The sequence below is a fragment of the Poecilia mexicana genome, unplaced genomic scaffold (genome assembly GCF_051168715.1).
Source record: "Poecilia mexicana isolate PSO_F unplaced genomic scaffold, ASM5116871v1 scaffold_2, whole genome shotgun sequence".
In the NCBI taxonomy this organism is placed as follows: Eukaryota; Metazoa; Chordata; class Actinopteri; order Cyprinodontiformes; family Poeciliidae; genus Poecilia; species Poecilia mexicana.
This window is the reverse complement of record NW_028263371.1, coordinates 18077513-18102271: the sequence shown is the minus strand read 5'-3', so window position 1 is coordinate 18102271 and position 24759 is coordinate 18077513. Positions and strand designations below refer to the sequence as shown.

General features: G+C 40.8%; 1 protein-coding gene across 4 annotated transcripts in view; it reads left to right on the top strand.

The window, feature by feature from the left end:
• The first annotated feature begins 3395 nt into the window (after nucleotides 1–3395).
• satb2 (SATB homeobox 2) overlaps nucleotides 3396–24759 on the top strand; it is a 63990-nt gene continuing 42626 nt past the window's right edge. For 3 of the 4 annotated variants that reach the window (XM_014989752.2, XM_014989750.2, XM_014989749.2), the window contains exons 1-2: nucleotides 3396–4210; nucleotides 20137–20352. In XM_014989752.2, the coding sequence (XP_014845238.2) occupies nucleotides 20181–20352 (172 nt within the window). In that variant the 5' untranslated portion in view covers nucleotides 3396–4210; nucleotides 20137–20180. The remainder of the gene's footprint in view (nucleotides 4211–20136; nucleotides 20353–24759) is intronic. The other variant, XM_014989751.2, reaches the window with a different exon arrangement.

Below are 24759 nucleotides of genomic sequence, written 5' to 3'. Positions count from 1 at the left end.
CATCCCGGCGGAGGCCTTATACCTGCGCCGCACTGCGTCTTCCTCCGCTCACTCGAAGAACTCTGGGGTTTTATTTGATTTATTTTTCTTTTTTGTCTCAGAATCAGCCTGTTTATTTCAGGGATCAATATTTCATCTCGGGCTCACCCCGCTGTGGGAATTTGCACGCTTGTTTGAGTTGATCTGTAGATCCACAAGAAGTGGGAAAATAAGACGGAGGGAGGGAGAGAGGATGGAGGCTTCAATAATTTACTGCCGAGTATTTCTGGGAAGATTTCTGTTCTTTGTTTTGCGCAAAAAAAAAAAAAAAACAATAAAACAACAACACACACACACACACACTGAAAAAAAAAACAGTTTCCAAATGAAACTCAGCAAACTAGAATCCTATGACGATTTTTTGTGTGTGTATTTTTTCAGTATTTTTATTCATGAGTTCCGTTCATGTTCCAGCCTGAGACTCGCTGCCTGCAGACAGTCAGAGTCGGCTTTCTGCCTGATCTGGAGCTGCTAATAAATAATTCATCCAATAATAACAAGAGATATTTAATATTATTATTATTATTATTATTATTATTATTATTATTATTATTATTATTATTAATAATAATAATAATTATTATTATAATTATAAATTTGTTGGAGGAAAGAAATACACTGAAAAATGAAACACAAACTTAATTATTTCAACTTAGTAAACAATAAAAATACTATATTCTTTTAAGAGCAGAATTGTTTTATGAAATTAAAGCCACGAATATTTTACGTGTAGCATCAAGTTATTCTGTTCCAGGTGTTATTGGCGCTCTGCGGCGGAGCGAGGAGCTCCGTGATGACGTTTCTACAAAAATATAATAATTTTAGAAACATCTGAAGGAGGCGTAGATCTCCGTCAGCATTGTATTCGTCGCATATTTGTCACATTAAATCATAATAGTTGCGCCGCAGCTTCTCTGGCAGGTCTGCGCATCTTCTGCGCGCGCGGCGACCCCCTCTCGCGCGTCCTCGTGCATTGCGCGGCCCTTTGTGCCCTTTGTGGATAGTTTTTTTTCTTTTTCTTTTCCTTTTTTTTTTTTAAATCTCAGCACTAAGTCATGTTGGGATGGTGTGAATATTCAGTTTCTATTGGCTGAAAAAAGTCATCTCCTTGTTCCTATAACCGGTAAGCTGTTTATGCACAGCCGGCCCAAGGTATGGGCAAACTCTGCCTCTAGTTAAAGCTCCCTCAGACCAGCAAGCGGCATCCAAGGGATCTTTAATCCTTACAGATTATAAATCTTAAAATGCTGTAACAGTCATTAAGTAAATGAAGAACAAAATGGCTTTTAAATTTGCTCCAATGAATCAAAAATGATTTCATAGACTTGTTTGGATTTCAAATCTCATTTTGCTTCAGACATTTAATAAGTGAATAATTATGTTTTACATCCCAGCTCAGGAAGCCGTTTGTGAATTGATGCATCAAGGAATCCCTCCTGACGTCTCACTCCAGGCATTCTGTAACTGATCCTAAATACATCTGAAAAGCAAACATTTCCCCCCAGAATTTAAATGTTGTTGATTTGCTGCTATAGGCTTAAAAACGTGCTATTCCAAATTCTATTTATGTATTAAATAACTCAGTGAGCTGATGTGAGATGTAAACTTATTTATGTATTTATTTAGTCCTCCTTCATTTGTCTGTGTTTGTTAAGTCTTGTTAAGTCTGGTCCGCCCCAGGTGGACCATCTCCACCTGGTCGCCCCCATACCAAACTCTCTGGATGCACCCCTCTTAAGCGCCAACAAAGTTATTTGTGATGCTGTTGTTTTTTTGTTTTTGGCCCCAACATCAAATTCGGATCAGGGCCCTAAACAGCCTAGAGCCGGCCCTGCCTGTTCGTTAACATGAACCCTTAAAAACTCCAACAACGCGCTCCATGTTGCCAGAAAATGCTGGTTTCCAACATGTGAAACATTTATTCCTGCTAAAGTCAGCCTACTCTACATGCAACAATCACAACAAAAGATGAAATGTGTTTTTTTTTTTTTTTATTGTTTTTTTTGCTGGGAGGGAACACTCCCCTGCAGCAGCCCTCGGTGGCATTTGACCTTCTCAGGCTTCCTTATCTATTAGACACGGTGCTGTGACATCTGTCTATCACCCCACAGGTTTATGATTAACGCTGCAGCGCATCTGATGTGGACACAGTGGAGGGAGGGAGAGAGGGAGCTCATCCTGGACTTATTATTAGGCTACTTATTAACACACATCAGAACATGGACTTCAGTTTGTGGCTGTTGGATGAGACGGAGAGAAGCTGCAGATACCAGCCTGATAAGTTCATGCTGCGAAGCAGAAAACACTCCGACAAGTTTATTTCTTCTCTAACCTCAAGGTTTCTGCATGTTTGGTTACAAATAGTTCAGTGAACAGAACTCAGAGCAGATCCTACGAAGAGTTTGATATGGGGAGCTAAACTCCAGTTCACATTTTCTCATCTACAACCAGGAGAAAATAAATCGTGGAGTCACCCGGTCAGAAGCAGCTTGGTGTTTAAAAGCAGAAACCCATCAGTTACTAATAATCAGCAAAACGGGACTCAGGTATCAGCGGAAATGATTACTGTGAGCATTTCACTTGTAAAATGTGTTAAATTCTTTCAAAGAAAAGAAATGTCAGAACCGACCGACCACTCACTCACTCTCTCACTCACTCACTCACTCAAACTTTATTTCTACCTTTAGGTGTGTTCAGTGAAGTGGTTTGGTTTTCTTTCCAAACAGGAAACTTTACAAAGACACACAATAAATATTAATATAACATGATTCACAGTGGTCTGGTTCTCAGTACTTTGAAATATTTAAAAGAATAAGAAAAAAAACAAACACCAACACAAATACAGTATTGACATTTGGATAAGATTACAAGGTAAAAAAATAAAATAAAACAATATTAAAACTATGCTAAATCAAAGTTTTGGAAGCTTATGGCAACAGGAACAAAACTGGCTTCACAGCACTTAGTCTGATAGTTATGCTAAAAACACAGACAAAAATTAATAAAATACATATCATGTTGCTTGCATTAGCTATGTCGATAGCTCAGTCAGTCTTGCAGTCTAATTGCTGAGAGCATGACAGCTGGCCCCTACTTCCTGCTTCCTACTTCCTGCTTCCTGCTCTGCACAGACGGTCTGATCTCCAGGCTGCAGTCTGAGGAATCGGTTTGTCTCCTCCATCTTTAAGAAGTGAATTGAATCTCAGAACGGCTCTGAACTTCAAGCTGTGTCAGAGATCAAGCGCTCTTGAGGGCCCCCTGCTGGCCTTAAACAGCAGCTGAGTTCGCTTATGCCTCGGGCCGAGTTGTGCCCCGCAGGGTGTTCCTCCGCCGCCGGGTCACGACCCTCTCCTGATCCGGATCAGCAGAGTTCCTCCCTGGTCACTTCCAGTAGAGATCCGGCCCACCGAGCCCCTCCGCGGCGGCTCCTCTCCTCCCCCTGGCCGTCTCTCCTCCCCTCTCTCCTCCCTCTATCAGGCGCTGCAGCCGTCAGCGCAGTGGACGATTGAAAGTGACAGTGTGATTCCAAAGCGCTCTGCGCCCGCTGCACAACTGGAACTCAGACGCTGCTGTTTTGTTTTTGTTTTTTTTCCTTTTTCTTCTTTTCTTTCTATTTTTTTTTATTTTTTTTAATTTTTTTTTACTTTTGGCTCAGGTTTTTTTCTTTTTCATCTCGGACTGACCCGCGCTTTTTTTCTTTTTCTTCTTCTCCTCCTTTTTTGCGCCTCCTGTCTCTTTCTCTCCCTCTTTTCGAGGATGAAGACGTGAATCCAGTCGGGCTCAGCCTGGAGACGCACAGAGAGCTGGCCGGAGGACAGAGAAAGTCAGAGGAACTCACCCAGAGCCGGTGCCGCGCAGTCCGGTCCGCAGACCGTCTCAGTAAGCCGCTCCTGAGCGCCCATCATCCGGCCACCGCTCCACTCTGACCGCGCCGCTCTGCGCACAAACCGCACAGATTCACACACACACACAGAGACACACACGTGAGCGAGCGAGCGCGCTCTCTCGGAGAACTTTTTCTTTCTCTCCGGATCTTCTGCTCCGAGTTCAGATCTGGTCCGACAACAGAAGGACCCGGACCCGAACCAAGGTCCAGCCCTGGATTCACTACTGCTGATCAATGGACAGAGCCTCTTCGGCGGGCAGCAGCGCTACAGACACGCCGTGAACAGTGAGTGCAGAACACACACACACTCTCTCTCTCTCTTTCTATCTCTCTCTCTCTCTCACACACACACACACACACACACATACACGCACACACTCTAAACGATTCCGAACACATGGAAGTAAACTATATAGCTGTAAATAAGACAACAGAAGTGGATCTTCTTCGCCTTCTCCATTACTAGTGGTCTAATTCAGGTTGATAATTGTACAGTAGAGACAGTTGGCTAATTCTAATTATGATCAATCTGAATCATGAGTAAAAATTAGAAATTATTTGTGGGATGATTTTCTTTTCGGAAAACCTCAAGCAATTTCGTTTAAGCCATGTAACCATAATTATATTATAAGAGTAGCTTACCAGTGATAAATGTTAACCATCCTTATTTAAAAGTGTTCATTATATATGAACCTCCGCCGCAGCATATATATATGTGTATATATAAATATATGTATAGATATATATATATCTATAATGTATCTTTCTAGTGACAGATTAAATCCGTTTTAAAATACGTCACTTCGTCACATTTTAACTCGTGCAAGAAAAACAATTAATGACCAATTACCGCGAGAGCCGTCAATCATTACAGTTCGCGTGTTTTTGGATCATTTTGTCGCTTTTTCATTGGGTCAGCACTGGAAGCCGGGCTGAATAAATCGAATAATTTGCAGGTAACAGACGCAGATGAAGGCCTTGTGACTGAGCAGCGGTGCGTTCAGAAAAAAAAAAAAAAGTCCCAAAAAGCATGAGGAATGTGAAGAGAGGCGGCGGAGTGAGAGGCTGGGAGGCCACAAATGAGAAGCAGCCCCGCAGCGAGAGGACCGTCCTGTCAGGAGCAATACTCCATCCTGCTGCTCGACGAAAAAAAAAGGGGGGGGGGAATCATAAAAATCATCTCTGCTATTTCTGTATTTCAATATTTTTATTTTGTAAGCTTGCGCAGAACCCAGATGTTTTGGACCGGAGGTTAAATCAAGATGCATTTCTTCCTGGTTTTGTAGCGTTTAGTTTTTAAAGCGGAGCTTCTTCGCACCTGATCAGGTGAAGTGCGCGCGCGAAGCTCCTTGTGAATCACGATACGTAATTATTATTATTATTATTATTATTATTATTATTATTATTATTGTTGTTGTTGTTGTTGTTATTCGCAGCTCGTGAGACGCGCATTAAATTATTCTAAAAATACGTCCCTCTCACCAGGCACAATTCCTCTAAATGTTGTCACTTTTTCTTACGTTTATTTATTTAAATTATTATTATTTTATCGTCTGCTTTGGTGTTAAAAGCAGAATTCCACTCGAACCGCGTGGAGAACCAGATTGGTCTCGGTCAGTGTGATGGGAGGCGTCGGTCCAACTTTCCTGGCCTGCATGGCGCAGGCGATGCGTCCAACAGAACAGGAGAAGCTTATGCTTTTCTTTGGCTCCGAGTAGACAGCAGAGGCCTCGTGTGTGTGTGTGTGTGGGGTGTGTGTGTGTGTGTGTGTGTGTGTGTGTGTGTGTGTGTGTGTGTGTGTGTGTGTGTGTGTGTGTGTGTGTGTGTGTGTATGTGCGCCTGTGGGGGTCAGTTTAGTCCTGCGCACTCGAAGTCTGATGTGAGTGTTTATGCGATCTGTTAGAGCCCAGATTTCTGCAACCGACACAAACCACTTTTTTTTTAATCCAGCAGGTAATACTGCAGAACGTCAGAGATGCGCTCCCTGTGTTCACTCGGAGTCAATGTGTGTGTGTGCGTGCTGCATAGTGCTCCCAAAAATGAATCAAACCCATCGACAGTAACAGTTTTAAAAAATCTACCACAATACGAGGCTTAATTCCTGGGTTGGGTGTCAAACTGTTTCATCAGAATGACGCTGCAACTTAAACTGCTGTTTCTAAATTGGCGAGTTTCTATTTTAATTTATTTTTTAAATGACTGTAACAAAAAGCAGCGCTGTGTTGACAGCAGCCTCACACTGACCAAACACTTACACAACATATTTTATTCAGCTGGATTTTCATCTGTTATTTCTGGGTGTGATGTAACCTGAACAGCCAAAAGAAACATGAAAAAGTTCATTTTGAACTAACTGTCATTTTTAAATGCAGCTGCTCATCCAGGTGAGTTCAGTTCTGATTGATCAGGTTGACTGGAGCTCCATGTTCAGAGCAACCAGGCCCGGGTTGTCATTAAAGCATACAACCTTAGTGAAATAAGTAACACATTTAAAATGCATTCTTACATTTTACTGCATAAGCATTGCTAACATGGTCAGCTTAGCATGCTAGACTATAGCATTAGCTCTGCTGCTAAACAAGCTAAATCTCCATCCAAACTGTAAACTTTAGCTGAACTGATGCAGTTTTACGTAAAACCATCCAGACATAAAACCACCAACTGCAGCTTCATTCTGTTCTTTATTAATTGATTCACTTCCAAGTGATTATGCTTGATTAAAAGTTAAATACCTAGCAATATTTAACATCTTCCAAACTCTATTTTTCCGAGTGCACAGAGATGTCACTGTGGTTGTTAGTAGGGATTCAGTTAAAGTTAAAAACTGAAAACCTGTTTAGTCATTTCTGATAGAGGCATCCATATGTTTAGAAATGCATCTTAACTGCTCCGATCATGATTTTCAACTTGTGTGTTTTGGACGATGTAAAATTACTCAGCAGTAGAATTGTATGAATTTAATAAATGAATGGCAGCTTTTATCAAGCGGAGAGCAGACGCCACGCTCTGCAGAGCTGCTTGGCTTTGGCCCGTAGCAAAGATGAACGTTTAATGCAAAAACATAAACATGAAAAATTAGCCTTATTGCTCTGGGTTGCAGCAAAACATAACTGAGTATTTCATCAGCTCAGAGTTTTATGTGTTTCCCATAAAATCACGTGTAAACCAGCCAAACCTTCAGGATAACAACAGGTTTTCACAGCAGCCAATCAGCAGCTCCATACGTTCCCCTCCAGGAAACCAAACTGATGCAGTTTCTTTTTCTTTTCTTTTTTTTTTAATAATCATTTTCTTTGCGCTTACATTGTGCTGCTGTTTGACTGTCAGCTGAACTTTTCTGCTCATTTCTTGTAAGGCAGTCATTAAAACCTGCTTAGACACCGAAACTAGAGATGAAGCATTCGTCCAGTTTAAAGTTTGTTTTTTATTATTATTATTATTATTGTTATTATTGTTAAAAATATACATTTCATAAACTTCTTAGTTTTCCTGTTGTTGAAGGGAAAGTTGAATGAAAGGTGTGTACCGTAATTAATCACAGGTTTATGGCTGGCAAATGAAATTATTGGAGCACGCCTTTTTATCGCTGGTGAAGAACAGAGCCGCTGTAAATGCCGCTTGGTATGCATCAAGGTCAGGGAGGGGTCATCCAGCTGGGCTGCAGAGAATTAAGAGAAAAAAAAAGAGTCCAGAATATTAAAATCCTCCTTTGTGATTGCAATATTGTTGATAATATGATATTGTGATGATGTGCAGCTGCAGAGGAATCCGTTTCTCTGTCGGCTGGGCCGTTCAGAGCTGATGGAAGGCCGGACCTCTTGCAGCAGAACAGTTTGCAGATGATGTTTGATTTAGGAGTGAAATTGTTTTTTTTTTCGGTTTTACGATTACCATGATAAAATAATGACAGTTAGTGGAACAGCATTGAAATGGGAAATGAGTTAAAACCGTGTGTGATGACAGCAATAGTAAAAGAAAAAAAAAATCCAAACCGTTTCAGACTGTTACACCACCTGAGGGAAGGAGCACCGGCGCATTGGACGCTTATCAAATTTGTTAATACGTAATATTCTACCTGAATATGACTATCAACAACAAAATCCTGATGGAATCCTTGATAAATCAGTTTTTGCTGCCGTCTTCCCTCGTTCTGGTAATTTTGACAAAACTCTGATGACCTCGATAATCGTCGTATTTTTGCTCACAGATCATGATGCGAGTCTGACTAGAAAGTTGATTATGTGGTTTGTAAACTTTGAACTGTGGAGGACAGGAAACCGGCTGGACGAGTTCATCTGACCCTTCAGGTCTGCTTAAAGGAGCCGACTCCTCCTGTTGCTGCGCTGCAAAAACACAAAGTCTTAAAATGTGTTTTTGGTCGAGTTTCTAGTAAATATACTTAGTAAACTTGACATAAGACAAAACTAAATCACAAGGAACTTTTCAGCGCGAAATAGAATCTGGTTCAGAGTCAATCATTTTTTTAATATTGATGAAAAAGTTCTAGTTCCACTCGCAGATTATTTTACTTGTAACCTGACATTTCCCCCATGGAAATGGAGCTGGTACTTTTTCATCAGTATTAAGGAATTATTGAATCTGAACATAATCCTATATCTTGCTAAAAAGTTACATATGAGTTAGTTTTATGCTATTTCAAGTACTGAGACATTTGCTCTAGAAACGAGACCAAAATGTCTCGTGACGTTTTCGTGTTTTTACAGTGTAACGTCGTAGAATTAGCGCTCTTTGTGTGTGTGACCAAGGACGCCTGCTCATCCTGGAGGTCGAGGCCGCCCGCCTTCCTCTCCGCCTTATCAAGCAGGACGTTTACACGAGAGCCTTTAAGGTTTCGCTTCACATCGGCAGTTCCACAACAGACGGCCATAAACCGAGGAACAGCTTCCTTCTAATTTCACCACGTAAAATAAAACCCCTCTTCTCGTTGGCTCAGGCGGTGAAAGAGCAGAGTCCTGCCTGTTGGTGGATGTGTGAATAATGTGAAGCATCCCCCTGGAAACAAACCAGCTCTCATCGAAACGAGCTAGTAAACCAGACCCAGAGCCAGGAAATAGTCTGATCTCACACCTGAGGTTCAGGAGTCTCCACATAATCTAAGTGAGATGCAATATCTCTGCATCTAAGTGCAAAAAAGTACAAAACAAAAAACAAAACAAAAAACCTCAGTATCTTCAGTCAGAACCTTTGTGAAATCTGATGTATTACAGACTGCTACAGGAGATCCTCCTACCCACAGCCACCAGCATCTACAACTACTCTTAAATTCTCTTTTGGATCGATAACATATTTTTTAATTTGAATTGAATTAATTTTGTTTTTGTGCCTTTAAAATCTGAAGTAAAGCTCTGTTGAATCTACATCAGTACGTGAAATATGTTTGTCAGGTAAAAACATTTTATTTCATTTTACTTTTCTAGATTAATCCAAACATGTTGGAGGAAAAATTAATCTGTTAAAGACCAACAGAAAAAAAAATTGTCGAGCTGGAAGTTATTCAAACATGACACTGACATTACTGCACTGTAAAAACACTAAATCTTACCAAGTATTTATTTATTTTTGTGAGTGTAGGTGCAAATATCCCAGTATCCACTAAATAGGACAGAATTAACTGACAAGTAACTTTTCAGCCAGAAATATGATTGTTTTAGTTATTCCTTAATATTGATGAAAAAGCAGATTATTTCACTGATAACAAGATGTTTTCTCTGTGTAATAAGAGAAATAATGTGGTAATGTGTTTTTGCAGTGTAGAATAGAGCGAATCACTTGCCATTCCCCTGTGCGCACACACACACACACACACACACACACACACACACACACACACACACACACACACATGCACGCTCTGCATGCGTGATCATTAGACATCAGGACTCTTAATATCTCTGCCATTCTTTTATCTGCTGTGCAGAGCCGCGCATTAACCAATAGCCTGATAGCCCTGCTATAAAAGCTGGAACAGGGAAGAGCGTCCGTATCTCAGGACATTTCCCTGGAGGCGACGCCTCCCCTCCTCCCCCGCTAACGGCGCTAATAATGCCCTGGCAGCTCGCTCCGTCTCTGCCTGGTTTGCATTTGGACGGCAGCAGAGTCCGGCAGCGAGACGCTGGAGAGGAGAGACGGTTCAGACGGGGGTCAGAGGTCAGTTCTTCCTCAAACCTTCACTAGTTTTCTACCTGTGTTAAGGTCCCAGCTTCACCTTAGGGTGTGTGTGTGCGCGTGTGCTTCCTGTCTGCCTCTCAGTGGGACTCTGTTTGAGGACATCTTCTGGATGTTTGGTTTTTTAGCCGTATTCTGACGTTTCCTGCCATCAGAGAAGAGTTTGTTTTTTTTTATATATAAACTTGGGGTTGAGCTAAAAACAGTGAGCAGAGTCTGCCTCTGAATTACATGTCGGCCTCTGTGTGTGTGTGTGTGTGTGTGTGTGTGTGTGTGTGTGTGTGTGTGTGTGTGTGTGTGTGTGTGTGTGTGTGTGTGTCTGAGCACAACACATTGTTTATAGGTGTGTTTGTTGATGTGTCCTTTGGGTGTGTCCACAATCTTTTCTTTTTTCTTGTACTTTATAATCTCATCTTCGGCTCCTGGTCTGTCGGTTCTTGTCATGGAAGTATAAACCCAGACTGAGGGACGGACGACTTCCCGGTAGCAGTAGGGGCCCTTCAGCAGAGTTTTATCTGGGGGGCCACATCTCCCTACATCAAGGGCAATTATTGTTGAGAGATTATTGGAAAATTTAGGGAGGAAGCCCATACGACGAGGCATAAGGTGGTTATTAATATCAAACTACACTGCAAAAACACAAAATATTACCACGTATTTGTGTTGAGTTTTTAGTACAATAGTACTTAATATTAATAAGAGTCCTAGTTCCACCAGCAGATTATTTCACCTATAATAAGACCTTTTCCCGTGTTATAAGTGAAATAATCTGCCAGTGGAAGTAGGACTTTTTTTAGTATTATGTAACATGAACTTTTTGTTATAAAGTTATTCCATCACCAAAAACATACCTGGAGTGTTGCTGTTATTCTTTCATGCATGTTTGAGAAATCCTTTAATCTCCATGGCAACCATTCAGCTGTGCAAAACGCAAGGATGGACATAGCCCCGCCTTCGAGACGCAGTTTCCTGCCAAGCGTCAGCCTCACTCAGCCCTCCTCCCTCTTGACTCTCCCACTCAGCTCCTTCAGACTAGCCAGCAGCAATTAGCAAACATCTGGTGGAACATCTGCTGAGCTCATTACAGGAGCTGCTTCTCAGAGCAGCTCTGGTAAAATTTGTTAAAGGGTTAATAGAGGAGCCATGTTGTCATGACTTCCTGGAGGCAGAGTTTCAGAAAGAGCAGGAGTTTTTAAAGAGACAGAGGCCTAATTTCAATGTGTTAAATAACAATGTCAAATTTCTTTTAAGTCATGGTTTATATACAAAGCATTTTCATAACAATTGAATGTAACATAGTTACTTGATTGTGCTATAGAATTTACCTGGAAAACACGTATTACTTCCCCTTTAAATTGGTTAAAAGGAACAAAATGTCAGTGTATGGCAGCATCCCTCTGCTTCAAACCAATCAGGACTATCTAATTGAACAAATCTCCTTTACAAAATACAACACAGAGTTCGAAAGTTCAGGTTTCCCCTTTAACTTGTCACAGGTCTTTGTTGTTTCTGTTACCGCAGCTAATCCTTTTATTACCGCTGGGTCTTTAGCTCTTATCTCTCCTACAATTATGAAGTCAAATTTCTTTTAAGTCAATACTTCAAATACATCATATTACAAAATTACACACAATGTAATTTGTAAAATGGCACTTTGTGTTCGGAAAGTACATAATATTGCAGAATTATCTACTTAAAAGCAACGCCTATATTTTAGTTACTTGTAAGTGAGTTTTGTCTTATTGATTTTGTGTTTTTGCAGTGTATGTAAATGCTTGAAGCATCTGCGGTTTCAAAGTTGCCATAGTTATGCTCTATACTGTCCCTACCATTACCAGTCAATTTAAAGAGACAACCAGATGAGTACATTGCTGTCCTCCCCCCACATGTTGCTGATCTTATCTCAGCGACTTATAATTACACTTGGCTGTTTACTGGAAACACAGCGGGTCAAACCTAATTACACATATCCTCCGAAGTCAAGTTCACTTCAGCCCAAACTTAGTAAAGTTGGATTATTGCTCTGGCCGGCTGGGTCTGACGGTGCCTTCCGGAGCGATAAACTAGGTTATGTGTTGTGAGCCGTTCCTTATCAAACCCACGCTACGCGCAGCCCCATGTCTCCATAGCAGACGTGCAACAGCTCCTCTTATCGCCTGTTTATTAACTGCCCTCACTGTCACACACCTTGTGATTATTATGGACTCGATAGCCATCTCAGTATCTAAGTCGTGTTGCTGAACGCTCCGTTTTAATAGGCGCGTGGGGCATTTACATGTGATGCACCACATACTGTCCGCCTGTCCTTAAAGACGATCTCTGGAACAAAGACTCATTATTGCTCAACACACCAATAATAGATAAAGCAGGTTGGCATTTATCAGGCTGAGGAGGGAGATGGTTATATCATGTTTCGTCACGCCCAGTTATTAGTCCGTTCCCAGAGTTTAGAAACCATCTTATCTTTGTGAAGATTACCTACTTGATTACTTTTACCCACAGGGAAGTGTTATTAATTATTGTGCCAAATATCATAAGCATTTACACTGCAAAAACACAAAATCTTTCCTGGTCTAGTGCAGATATCTTAGTACAGTTGAAATAAGTCAACTAACTAACTTACAAGTTACCTGTCAGCAAGATATAGGAGTCAGTAATTCCTTAATATTGATAGCAAAGTGCCCGTTTCATTTCACTGTAACTAAACATTGTTTCCCATGTTAGAAGTTAAATAATCTGCCAGTGGAACATTAAAGAATAATTGACTATGTCTTGCTGAAAAGTTACTTGTAAGTTACTTTTGACTTTTTTCAAGTGAACTAAGGTATTTGCACTAGAAACTACACCAAAAACACTTAGTGAGATTTTCTGTTTTTGCAGTGCAGTAGCAGTCAGAAGTATACATTCACTCATTTTGGACATGATTTTCAAGATCATTTAAATATATCATGAAATTTATTATGGGAATTCAGATAAAAGAATGACTCTTCCAACACAACAGCTTTATTGAATTTTATAAACAATAACTGGTTAATAAGTATGGGTTCTTTCTTGCGTGACATTTGATCGCTCCTCCGTACAGACCTGTTAAAGTACATTTAAATGGCTGCGAAGTACAGTCCACAAAATTTCAATGTAGTTCAATTCCACATGTTTTAGAAGCTTATTCTTTTCCTGTTTTATATTTTTGCTATTATCTAAATCAATCAATAAATAAAATAGGATCATTTTGTGTTACAATCCCATAAGTGTTCAAGTTTCAACCATCATGTTACTGATTTGAGCCGAAGCTCAACAATTTGGAGGAAGTCCTGTGTTGTGCAACAAATAGGTTTGGTTCGGCTATGAATAGCTATTAATAATTAATAAATGCCAAAGACAATTATTAACAAAGTTAATAACTGAGATCAAAATCACCAAGTCTGGACGGCGCCTGATTATCAGGAATTAATAACCAAACAGCTTCAGTTCTTGTTTCACTGACAGCCTGCTGGTTTGATGATATGGAACTACAGACGTAAGAATTTATTCACGAAAACAACTCAACCCACAGTTATGGTACCTCAGTCAACAAACTGTTGAGCTAGGCTGCTAACTTTCAACTAAACTACGAAATAAAACGAAAAAACAAATAAACTACAAACAAATGTAAACGTTTGTTTTGAGGAACTGAGATGGAGGCCAAATTAGCAAGGCATTAAAATAATCTTCCAGTGGAACTCATATTTTTTCATCAATATTAAGGAATTATAGACTTAAAAGAAGCTCCTATGTCCTGCTGAAACGTTACTTGTAAGTTGGTTTTGTCTTATTTGAAATGAGTTAAGATATTTGCAGTAGAAACTAGACCAAATTTACTTGGTAAGAATTGGTGCTTTTGCAGTGTTAAGAAATAAGAAAGAAGGAAATGACGTAAACGATCAACAGTAACAACAACGATGTTCATAAATTCATACATTACAGAATAATGTAGCTAAGCATCATTAATTCTTTTAATTCATCAACTTTTATAAGGTTTTAGATGTGACACCTGGTGATCTGCTGGTCTGTTGGATTTCCAACTGTGCAAAATGAGTACTGAGCATACCGTGATAATAAAATAAAAAAGGCAGAGTCATTCTGAGCTTTGACCTGGAGGCTTTCAGCATCCAGACAATGGATGTGCACACACATCCTTTTCTATACTACTTCCAGGCAGCCGGTCCGTGTCCCAGTTTAATTTATTTAACTAATAAATTTGACAATTTATTCTTGAATAAATGTAATGTCTAGAAACAACCTGGTACCAGCTAATGAATAAGTCCAGGTAGACAATAAAGCCAGGTGTCTGCAGTTAAATGCCACTACAGAACAGTGACATTATTTGTAACGTTCACACATTGAGCCGTTTCATTTCTGATTAGGAAGTCGTTTAGATTTTTAATGTTTCCTGTTTGTCACTTAGTTTCTGGTAACTGATTCACCGGTGCAGACAACCAAACCTCTTCACGTTTAACCAGCTGAGACAAAACAAAGTTCACTGACAATACGAATCAAAAACACAAAGTCTCTCAAAAGTATTTGTTTTTTTGCATAATTTCTTGTGCAGATCTCTTAATACACTGGAAATAAGGCTAAACTAACTTACAAGGAGCTTTTCAGTAACATATAAGTCAATTATTCCTTAATGCTGATCAAAAGCAGTAGTTCTATTGGCACATTGGGAAAAATGTAAATAATAAAATCAATGAAATAATCTGCCAATCTAACAAGTATTTTTGATCAGTATTAAGGAATTATTTGCTTAAAGCAAACATTACCACTAAATCTTACCACAATACTTGGTAAGATTTAGTGTTTTTGCAGTGACTGACTGATATTTATCAGCTGTAAAACCTGGAAATTCACTGATTTATATCTGACACTATTAAACTCTTCTCACTCTGAACTATAGAAGAACCTGTTGGCCAAAGAACCGATTTCTTCATAAATTCCCACAAATCACTGAATATGTTTTGACTAAAAGCGGTTCTGGCTTATTCTCCACACGTTCTCTCCTACAGCTTCAGTTTGCAGGTGAACATCTGAGCTAAAATGATGTCTGAATAACAAAATACCTGTAACGTAAAAAGGTTCCTCAGGTCTCGCCAAAGTGTTCTTGAACAGTTTTACTGCGTTGCATGGTGTAGATTGACACCAGAGTGGAAATAAAAACAAACCTCAGCACAAATCACATCTGTCTACATCTGGACAGGAGAAACTCCCAGCATCCAGAGCTGTCGGATCGGTCGAAAATACATCCTGAAAATCTGTAACTAATCCGTCCTCACCAACTAAAACCTCTGCAAAGCAGCAAGCAGCCCGTCCACCTCCAGCTGTAGGTCATACTGCCACCTGCTGGACTCAATAAGCCTCCTAATGTAAACAGAAAGGAAACAATGCACAAAAGCCTTTGTTGTGTCTCTGCACAACACAGAGCTACAGACTGGAGGGGGCATCTCCTCACTGGGAGGACTGGGGGGAGTGTGTGCGTGTGTGTGTGTGTGTCGGAGAGCAGAGCAAATGATCTAAGAGACCATTGTAGCCATCAATATGTTAAAAACTAAAAGTTTTTAACCCCCTAATGGAATAACATCACAAAACTTACAGGTGTAACTAAGAGCGAAGGACTCAACGATCAACAACAACAACAACAACAATTTACGAGGTTTAAGGTCTGCCTCGTAAATTCCTAAATCAGAACAAGTAAGGAATTACTGACCCAAAGCAAGCTCCTATTTCTTAGTTGTGTGTTTTTTCAACTATACTAAGATACTGGCAGTAGAAACAAGACCAAAATGACTTGGTAAGATTTGGTGTTTTTGCAGCGTCACTTTGGTTACGCTGTTCAAAGTGACAACATGGTGTTTTCTGTAAAGGTTGGACCACAGCAGCATGACAAATACCAAGAAAAAGGAAAATGACAGAATTGCAGCAGTGGTCGCTGCAGAGTTTACTACAGGGCCTGGCCTTCCCTCAAACACTGTACAGAAATAAAATGCAGCAAATTTAATGAAGTCTTCAGATGGTCGATAGAAAAACACCCGTGTGTCTTCTCCTGACCTTGTGACTTGGTAACGTTCGCCGGCATTCAGGCAGGACATCTTATCTGTTAGATTAGATGCTCCCCCCAAATATGCAGCTTGATTCTGTATCTGCTGGATCAAATACCAGAAGAAGTGTAATAGAAGCAGGATGTGCGTAGAGATGAGGAAGATGCTGGGGATGTGTGTGTGTGTGTGTGTGCGTGTGTGTGTGTGTGTGTGTGTGTGTGTGAGTGAGTTCCAGGGAGATGAGAAGATGTCGACGCAGCCTGGTTCTGATGGCTATCATGGGCAGCTGGAGCAGGACTGGACCTGCTGCTGATACCGTCGGATTCTTTGCAGGGTTATTTGAAAATATGAAGCAGAATCAGAACGTTACATCAAGTTTGAATTTGAGCGCGAGCCTCTGGTTTCCCCCCTAACATGCTATCGTAGCTAGCTGCTCTTTATTGCAGCTACGACGTTGTTAGCGGTCGGATTTATTTGCGGAGCCTCCCCTTTTTCTCAGCGAGCCTCACGCTGTGAATTAGAGCCACCGCTGTAGTCGCATTTAAACCCTCTGCTCCCTCGCTCTGCTCAGCTCTTTGAACTTGTTTTCTCTTTTATTAAACTTTGCCGCCCGCATTTTTGGCCTCTTTGGCCTCCCACACTTTTTAATCACGCCAGAGCTAATGTCTTTAATTTATTGTTCATTTGGACATTTTCCCCAGGCTCCAAGCGCCTCTAAGATCATGAGTTTGTTTACTTTTTTTGTGGTGTTTTTCAGCTTCGCTGTTGTGGAAGAATGCGTCTGTGTGTGTGTGTGTGTGTGCGTGTGTGTGTGTGTGTGTGTGTGTGGAAGGTGGAGGGACAAAAGAGGAGAATAGAGAGGAAGAAGAGTGAGAACTTTGCTAATCTTTCTACAAAGATAGCTGAGGGCCGTGTGACTAACATGTTGGCTTTACTGTAAACCATCATGGCTTGTTACTTGTATGATTAAAAAAAACTCATTGTCTATAAACAGGTTCTCATTTGCTGTTAGAAACTGCGAATTTCACATGAAGTGAAACTCGTTTTATCATTTGTTCAGTAGAAGCACCTCGGCTGTGAACACATGGTTTCACTTTAAGGTCAAAATCGTTTACATGATTCTTTGAAAAGGCATTCATTGAATAAAAGGGCAGAAATAAAACTCCTAATGTTGTCACACTCTATTAGTGTTTACTGTCAGATTTTAGCATCAGAAAGCGGTAATGGAAACAACAAAGTGCTTATTTGTATTTTGTTCCATGATATAAAATAATAAACTGTAACACAAGCTGTTTTTCTTTATTGTGGTAAAAATTACGATCTTGGTTTTCACACAAAATGTATTTTTAACAAGAATAATGGAAGCAATTTTTTTTTTTTTTTTTTTTTTTTTGGAGGTTTTTCAGTTCTGGTTTCTAATCGAATGTAGTTGGAGAAACACGCAAAGACTGAGGCACCGAGTTCTGCAGGTTCAATTCCACCTTCTGCTTCATCTGAGAAATAAGTACATAAACAAGAGCGGCTTGAATCAGTTTTAGAAACAGTAAATCTACCTCTGTTTTCGATTTGTATGTCTTTATTTAGGGCTTGACTCCACAGTTAAGTGGAGAGACCTGATGCTTTTTTGAGAACTGCAAATCAGTGAGTCGGTCCTACAGCTTCCGGATATTTTTTTTTTTTATTTACAGAGTGTTGGATATTGCCGGGGAGCTTTTGTTTGAACAACAGCTGCTCATTTGGCCCGGGTGTGCTGGCACCAAGCCGCCGCTCAGGCCTGGCAGCGCTGCTAATGGCATTACACATATTAGACGTTTGGCTGACACTTCCCAATCAGGAAGCACCGAGCCTGGAGTTGACTTCTGCAGGCTCCCTGGCTCTGTTTACGTCAGGCGAGTTGCGACACATTTTGCCACGCCGTGGAACATCCACTTTACACGTCTTGGTTCATCATAGAAAATCCAAGTAAAATGCAATGAAGTTTGTGGATTTAAGCATGACAAAATGTGGAAAGGTTTGAGAGGAATGGATAACTTTGGAGGCAAATGGAACCTGTATCAGTTACTCATCTTTGAATTAATAAAAAAATACTTTCTTAGTTTTCAATATTGTTGCCTCCCAAAAATGATGTCACTTTTTAGAAAAAGTTATTCTTTTTGTATAAATCCATCTTTTGGCAATAAAAAGCTGGCTTTTTTTTTTTTTTTTGGCTAAATATGTGTTTCTAAACACATATTTAGAAATGTGTGAGTTTCCAGATCAGCCTGGTTACTCCTCGTTAAAGATGCCAAACTTGTCTGAAAGCTTAACACAAGTAAAACTTTTTCAAATTCTCATTTTTCTTTAAGAGTGCCCTTTGTGTTTGAACAGTGGCACCTTGTGATGATGTTTGCTCTGCTGGTGGGAGCTGGGCGACACTTGGCCAGGGGTGGAACTGATGGAGACGGGGAGGGAGGCGGGAGGCGGGGTCAGGGGTCAGGGCGGAGTTGATGGGTCGGGCTTGGAACTATGATAACGGCTTGCAGTTCTGGTTTAAACGTAGTTAACGCTGAAAAGATTTCAGAGTTGCTAACTTGGGTAGCAACATGAATGTAACATTTTCATTCATCCATTTTTTTTCCCCCATACATACTTCATAATGTGTAAGGTGCTGTGGGACGACTGTCTGCCTGAAGGGTACAAGCTGTTTATCAAAGCATAAAAACAAATTCCTTGTGGGTTTGTAACTATTTCTTTGTTCTTTGATAAGTGAAGAAAATAGTATAAGATTAAATAATCATTCCTAGATGGAGTGGATTTAACTGGACTGGACTTTGCAGTGTTATTGTTGATTTATATTAACAAAGTGAACTGAACTGACAGCTTGTCAATCAGCCTCATAATTACAAGAAGAACAAAACATTTGTAGAAGTTTATGTCGACATTTTCTTTCCTGTAATTCCCCCTAACGTCAGCTTGTGAGAGATATAATATATTGGATGTTAAAACTCTCTGTTTGATTCATATTATTTAAAAAAATGACTAAAAGTCAGAGCTGTGTTGCTTTTTTCTGAAGAAAGCCTGAAATAATAACATCATCTCTCAAGGAATAGACATATTTCACCTACAGGTCAGATTGGAGGCCTTGTTTGTGCTTTTATCATTTTGGAATATCGTTACTTTGGCGAAGCTGTTAAGCAGATATTTAAGTTGATTATATTTTTGAGCTATTTTTATGGCCACTGCCACACTGTTCCTCATCTTGCTGTGGACGGTGGCATATCTCAAACATGATTAGGGTTTCAACATGACATACGTGTCTTTTTGAAGTGTGTGTACATTAGGATGAAGGATGTAAAAACAGTGTGCTTCTGTCTCAGAACAGAGTAAGTTACTTTTACTGATGTTGCCATATCATTTGATTTATTTTTCCATAATTATCATTGCCAGTGCTGCTTAAACAATATTCTCAAGTGGTCAAATGATTATAATTATAATTCTGAAATAGGTAAGGTTATTGTCAGAGCATTTGGCATTCTGGGGTGAGGAAATCCTCATCGGTGCAGATAGAGTGTCTGCATAAAGCAGCATGAGAATGAGTCATGTTATTTTGGGACAAAAGTCGTGTTCCCATTACAAATCCGTGTAAAGCTTTGTTGATATTCCAGTAATGTTGAAAAAAACATCATTTTGCAATTTCTGTGTTTCCATTAAATGTAATTAAAATCACATGTGAATAAGTTGTTCATGTGACAAGTCATTAAAAAATATGCCCCGTCATCATTGTCTTACCACTTCCTGTTGTCCTCGTCATCTTTTCCACCAGTAGTAACATCCAGTTGTTGATCATGTGATGCAACAAAACTGTTTCCATTGTAGTTCTGCAAAATACACTAACAAAAAAATATATACACACACACACACAAAAAAAATCCACTGGATTCCTGATTCCTTGGCTTTTCTGTTGAATCCCTTCAGACTCTTTGTCTCTGACTGGAGCTCCGTTGGGGGTGTGGAGGAGGATGGAGCGAGGAGGGGACAGTCCCGTCGCCCAGGGCAGTCCCGAGCGGAGGGGCGGCAGTCCGGACCTTAGCGGGCTCCCGCCGCCAGGAAAGAAAAGCCGACTGGAGCTGAACGGGAGCCCCACCGGGCCACGAACGCGCCACAACGGAGCCCCGCCGCGGCCCCTTGGAGGTAACCGTAGAGCTGACAGAGAAATCTGTCAGCTTCACTGTAGAGGCTGAAGTAACAGTGAAGATACTTGGTATTAGTTATCTTCTACAAATGAAATCTGCAGCATGGTGAGGAGAACTGTCATAAATGAATGACATACGATGATTTTTTTTCATGCTTTCCTTCTGCCAGAAGGTTTTTAGCAGCGTTGTACTCCAAACCCACAGACAGCCGCTGGCTGCGCTGCGAGCCACATGGGTCGAGTTTGGCTCCGTGTTCCACGCTGTCGTGCTTTGAGAGCCCTGAGCTGTTAATCTATAAGTCAGGGGGGAACTGTATAACACAGGCTTACCAAATAAAGGAGATTGCTCCATATAAACAAGATTTATACAAGTCACTCTGGGTTATCGATCCCAGCATTAACTGCGAAAGTTGTTTCCTCCTTGTGTGCAGTTGTTCATGTGAGTGCCTCCGTGTCGGTGCTGTCATGCTTTTGCAGAAATGTCTCGGTTTTTACCTGTCCTTTCACTTTATGAATAAATGTTGCATCATGAATACTTCCTGTCCTTTTCCACTCTTTACCAGCTCTACAGAAAAAAAGAAAGAAAGTGACATTGCTAGCCCAGATTAAAGTTTGTTTTCAGTGGCCTTTAGGAGGGTCACGTCCACATTTAATCAAAATGTAAAACATTACAAAATAAGGAATTTGGCTGAGAGAGACACAAATACAGTCACTCATATGTGTGTGAGATGTGAGCTTGTCTAGCGATGCCTTTAGCACAAAGCTTAGCTTTGCTTACATTCATGAAGGAACAACCAGCAGAGGTGAGTTGTTGGAAGCATGATCACAGCCTGTGATATCCATCAATCTGGCTGGAAAACGCATCACGATGTAATTATTTATTTTTTATTTTTAAGCACGGTGGCAAAACATCGAAACTGCTCCCATGTACTGAGGGGAACTGTGTGTAAGCTGTGACCCCTGTGCTGTCCAGGATGGTTGAGATTTCATACTATATTGCTTACATTTCTCTTCAAAGGTTCCATGTTTCCCACGATGGGACAGAATGCTAGCTAGATTCATGAGCCCGTTTCCTCTCCACCTGTCAGTGGCTGCTTATGGTGGCTCTCAACACTCTTGGCTTGCTGCTACATTTTAATGGGAACACAGTTTCCTGCTGAGATGTTTCTTCTGGAAGTCTGCCTAGAGTACGCGTTGAAGCCAATGCAGATATTAATATCGGAACAGTGCATCTCTGCTTTGGATGATATCATTAACATGTGCATGTTGTCTTATGTTTTTTCTGTCTCTTTCCTTTCTGGTTGTGATGTTTGTATTTTGATGCATTCACACAAATAATAGTTTATTTAGTGCCAACAATGCACATCTATGATATTTAGTATTATTCAAGCTGTTTGACTCGGTTTTGAACTTTTAGCATGTTAAAATGCTTCGCTGTCCAGTCCAATAGTTAGACTTTGTGTTCTAATAGGAAATAAATCATGGGTTTTCAAGCATCTGTGAGAGCATTAAAATCTAAGTTTGTCCATTGTGATGCATTAAAAAAAACACAGAAATATTGTGTAATATCCTGGATTCTGCCCCAGTATAGGAAAAGATGTAATATTTTAGTGTCTCTGTTGGCAGCTTTGTCTTTAAAGGCTGGAAAAAAAGGAGACAGAAGGGTTTCTTTTATAGGCGTGTTATAAATCCTACAGCATGGAAATTCTGACTAAAGACCTTGGAGAGCACACAGTTTGAAACGTGCAGCACAATAATGAAAATCGATCAATTTATTTTGACGTTATGCGGTCCATTTGATGTAAATATATTTTAGAATTTATGTCGGAATATTCCTCGGACGTCGGATCTGTTTTTTTTTTCTTTTTCCTCCAACAAAACAAAACCGTTTTCTGTGGGTTTGAAGAGTTTGTGAAGATAATCCATCTGTGGTTAGGCAGAGTTAAGAAATCGGCAAGGAGGGTCAGGTCTGAGCACGGCGACCGGGGTACAGCAGAAAGAACGAGAAGACGGAGGAGGAGGAGAAGAAACCGTGTGGAGAGAGAGAGGCAGGAGAAGGACGGGGTTTCCTGCGCTCGGTGGAAGCCACGGCTTGTAATAATGACGGGTTGACTTTGAACACAGGAAACTCCATGTGTCGCCCCCAAAAACCACACGGCTGCTGCGAGGATGGGGGCCAAACGCGCACATGTAGGCCGCGCCACACAGCAGATACCCCCCGACTTACAAGCTCACACACCAGCCGCCGTACGCTGCAGCACTGCGAACCTGCCAAGACACACATATCTTATTTTAATATCTCCACTCACTCATCCCTCAACATATTAGAGGGATTAGAGGTTTTGAGGCAACATCGCATCATCCAAACCAGATCATCCAGTCTCAAGATGCCGGAGACGACGGGCGGAGCTGGAGCTGGAGATGGAGAGAGACGGAGGGAGAGGAGCGCGGGTCGGAGGGAGCTGCTCCGTGTTGACAGTTATATTTCCCTGTTGGGGGAAATTCACTTACTTCAATTGGCACGGTCCTCCAGTGTGTAATTCACTCCATGAGAGCCTGGAGGATTGGGAGCTGAGTGATTAATGAGGAGGAAATAGAAATATCGGAATTGACTGATTAAAACAATGGAGGAGATGGATCGGGGTCTCTCTCTCTCTGTGTGTGTGTACGTGTGTGTGTGTGGACTTGAACCCTTTACCATTTACTTGAGAGAACCGTGAATGTGTGTGGGTTTGCTTGGCCATACGGTAAAACACCAGCGCCTGTATTATTAGAGCTGGGACGCTGCCTAATGCTCCCAGTCCATCATTTCTTCAGGGGACTTTAAATAACGGCCGGTTGACAGGTGGCCCAAAACCAAAAGCCTTTCAGGAAAAAAGCTCCAGATTGGAGCAGAGGCATTAGTGTGAGAGCAGAGAGCCGAGGAGAGGAAATTTGGGAATTAGACTCTTCCTGAAGAGCAGGTTTCTCCGCTGTTATTGACAGTGTGTTGCCATGGTAATCGATCCCCTTAAGCTGTTTCACTTTGTGCCGAGATGCAAAACATCAGTGTGGTAGATCAACAGTAGCTGAGTTCTCGGTATAAAAGTGCACAAAACTTTCTCCATATTCCGCCAGTGCCTAAATATGTTGTTGTTAAGTAACAAACACAATTAAAATCCAACATGAATAAACTTACTCACGCAATAAGTCTTTAAAAAATATGCCGCCCCATCAACCTCCAACTACTTCCTGTCGTCTTCTTCCTGGTTTGCATTAGTGGCAACAACGTCTGGTTGTTGATCATGTGACTGGGATGATGCGGGGAAAAAAAGTGTTTCCGTTGCAGTTTTGCAGAATAAATCAATTTTGATTTGACCAAAAATCCACCTGATGATCCCAATTTTTTTTTTCGAAAAACGAGTTTTTCAAATTGTTTCTGTTTGCACTGTGTGACAATAACCTAAGAAACGCAAATAGAAATCACAGATTAATGTTTTTTTCACGTGATAAATCATTTTTTTAAAAATCATAATTTTCCTACCACTTCTTTTCTTCTTCATCTTTTCTGCCAGCATCAACATCCAGTTGTTGATCACACGACTCAGGCGATGCAAAAAAAAAAAAAAAAACAGAAGTGTTTCCATTCAGTTTTACCAAGTACACTAATTTCCAAAAACAGCCTCATTTTAGCAGCAAAGCTTTTCATCAAAAAGCTTTTTTTTTTTTAATTGCTGCGTTTCCATTAAGCAAATTTATTTTTGTACTTCCAATTTGTGCAATTCTGTGGTCCATGGAAATGCAGCTAATTAGAACCTGCTAGCTAACACGCAAAGCGCCACGTGTGGTGGCGTGGGCCAGCCTGTGGACGCCCAGTGACTCCAGTCGATTCTTCACGGAGAAAGGCAACAATTAAGCTATTAGACATTTTGTTAAAAGTTTACAACAAGCCATGTTGGGGACTCAGCAGACGTGAGGACTGAAGCGCTTTGGTTAGATGAGACCAGCGTTGCTCTTTGACATGCTCTGCATGGATGAAAGCTTTAGCGTGTCCGTAGCCTAGGCTGAACCCTGTTTTGTGCACCGAGAAATGAAAGTGACTCAGACTGGAAGGGCATTAAGTTGTCAGTAGTCCATTCGCTCCAGTTCCAGTAAACGTTTGCGAGGCACCCGGGTGTCTGAACAGTCTGATTTGGACTCGATGTGGTCCACCTGGAGGCCGGTGACGGCTGGGTAAAATATGTGACCTGCATGGAGAGCATTAGAGGACATTTAGCATCATAACGGTTATTAATGCCCTAATGAGGGCAGCTGCTGTTATCACAGTGACTGTTTTGTGTATTGGCTTTGCATATCTGTGAGAGGAGTCATTCCTATGAATGCCTATCTAATATTCCGTTAAGCAGCTGAACGGTGCTTTCTAAAAC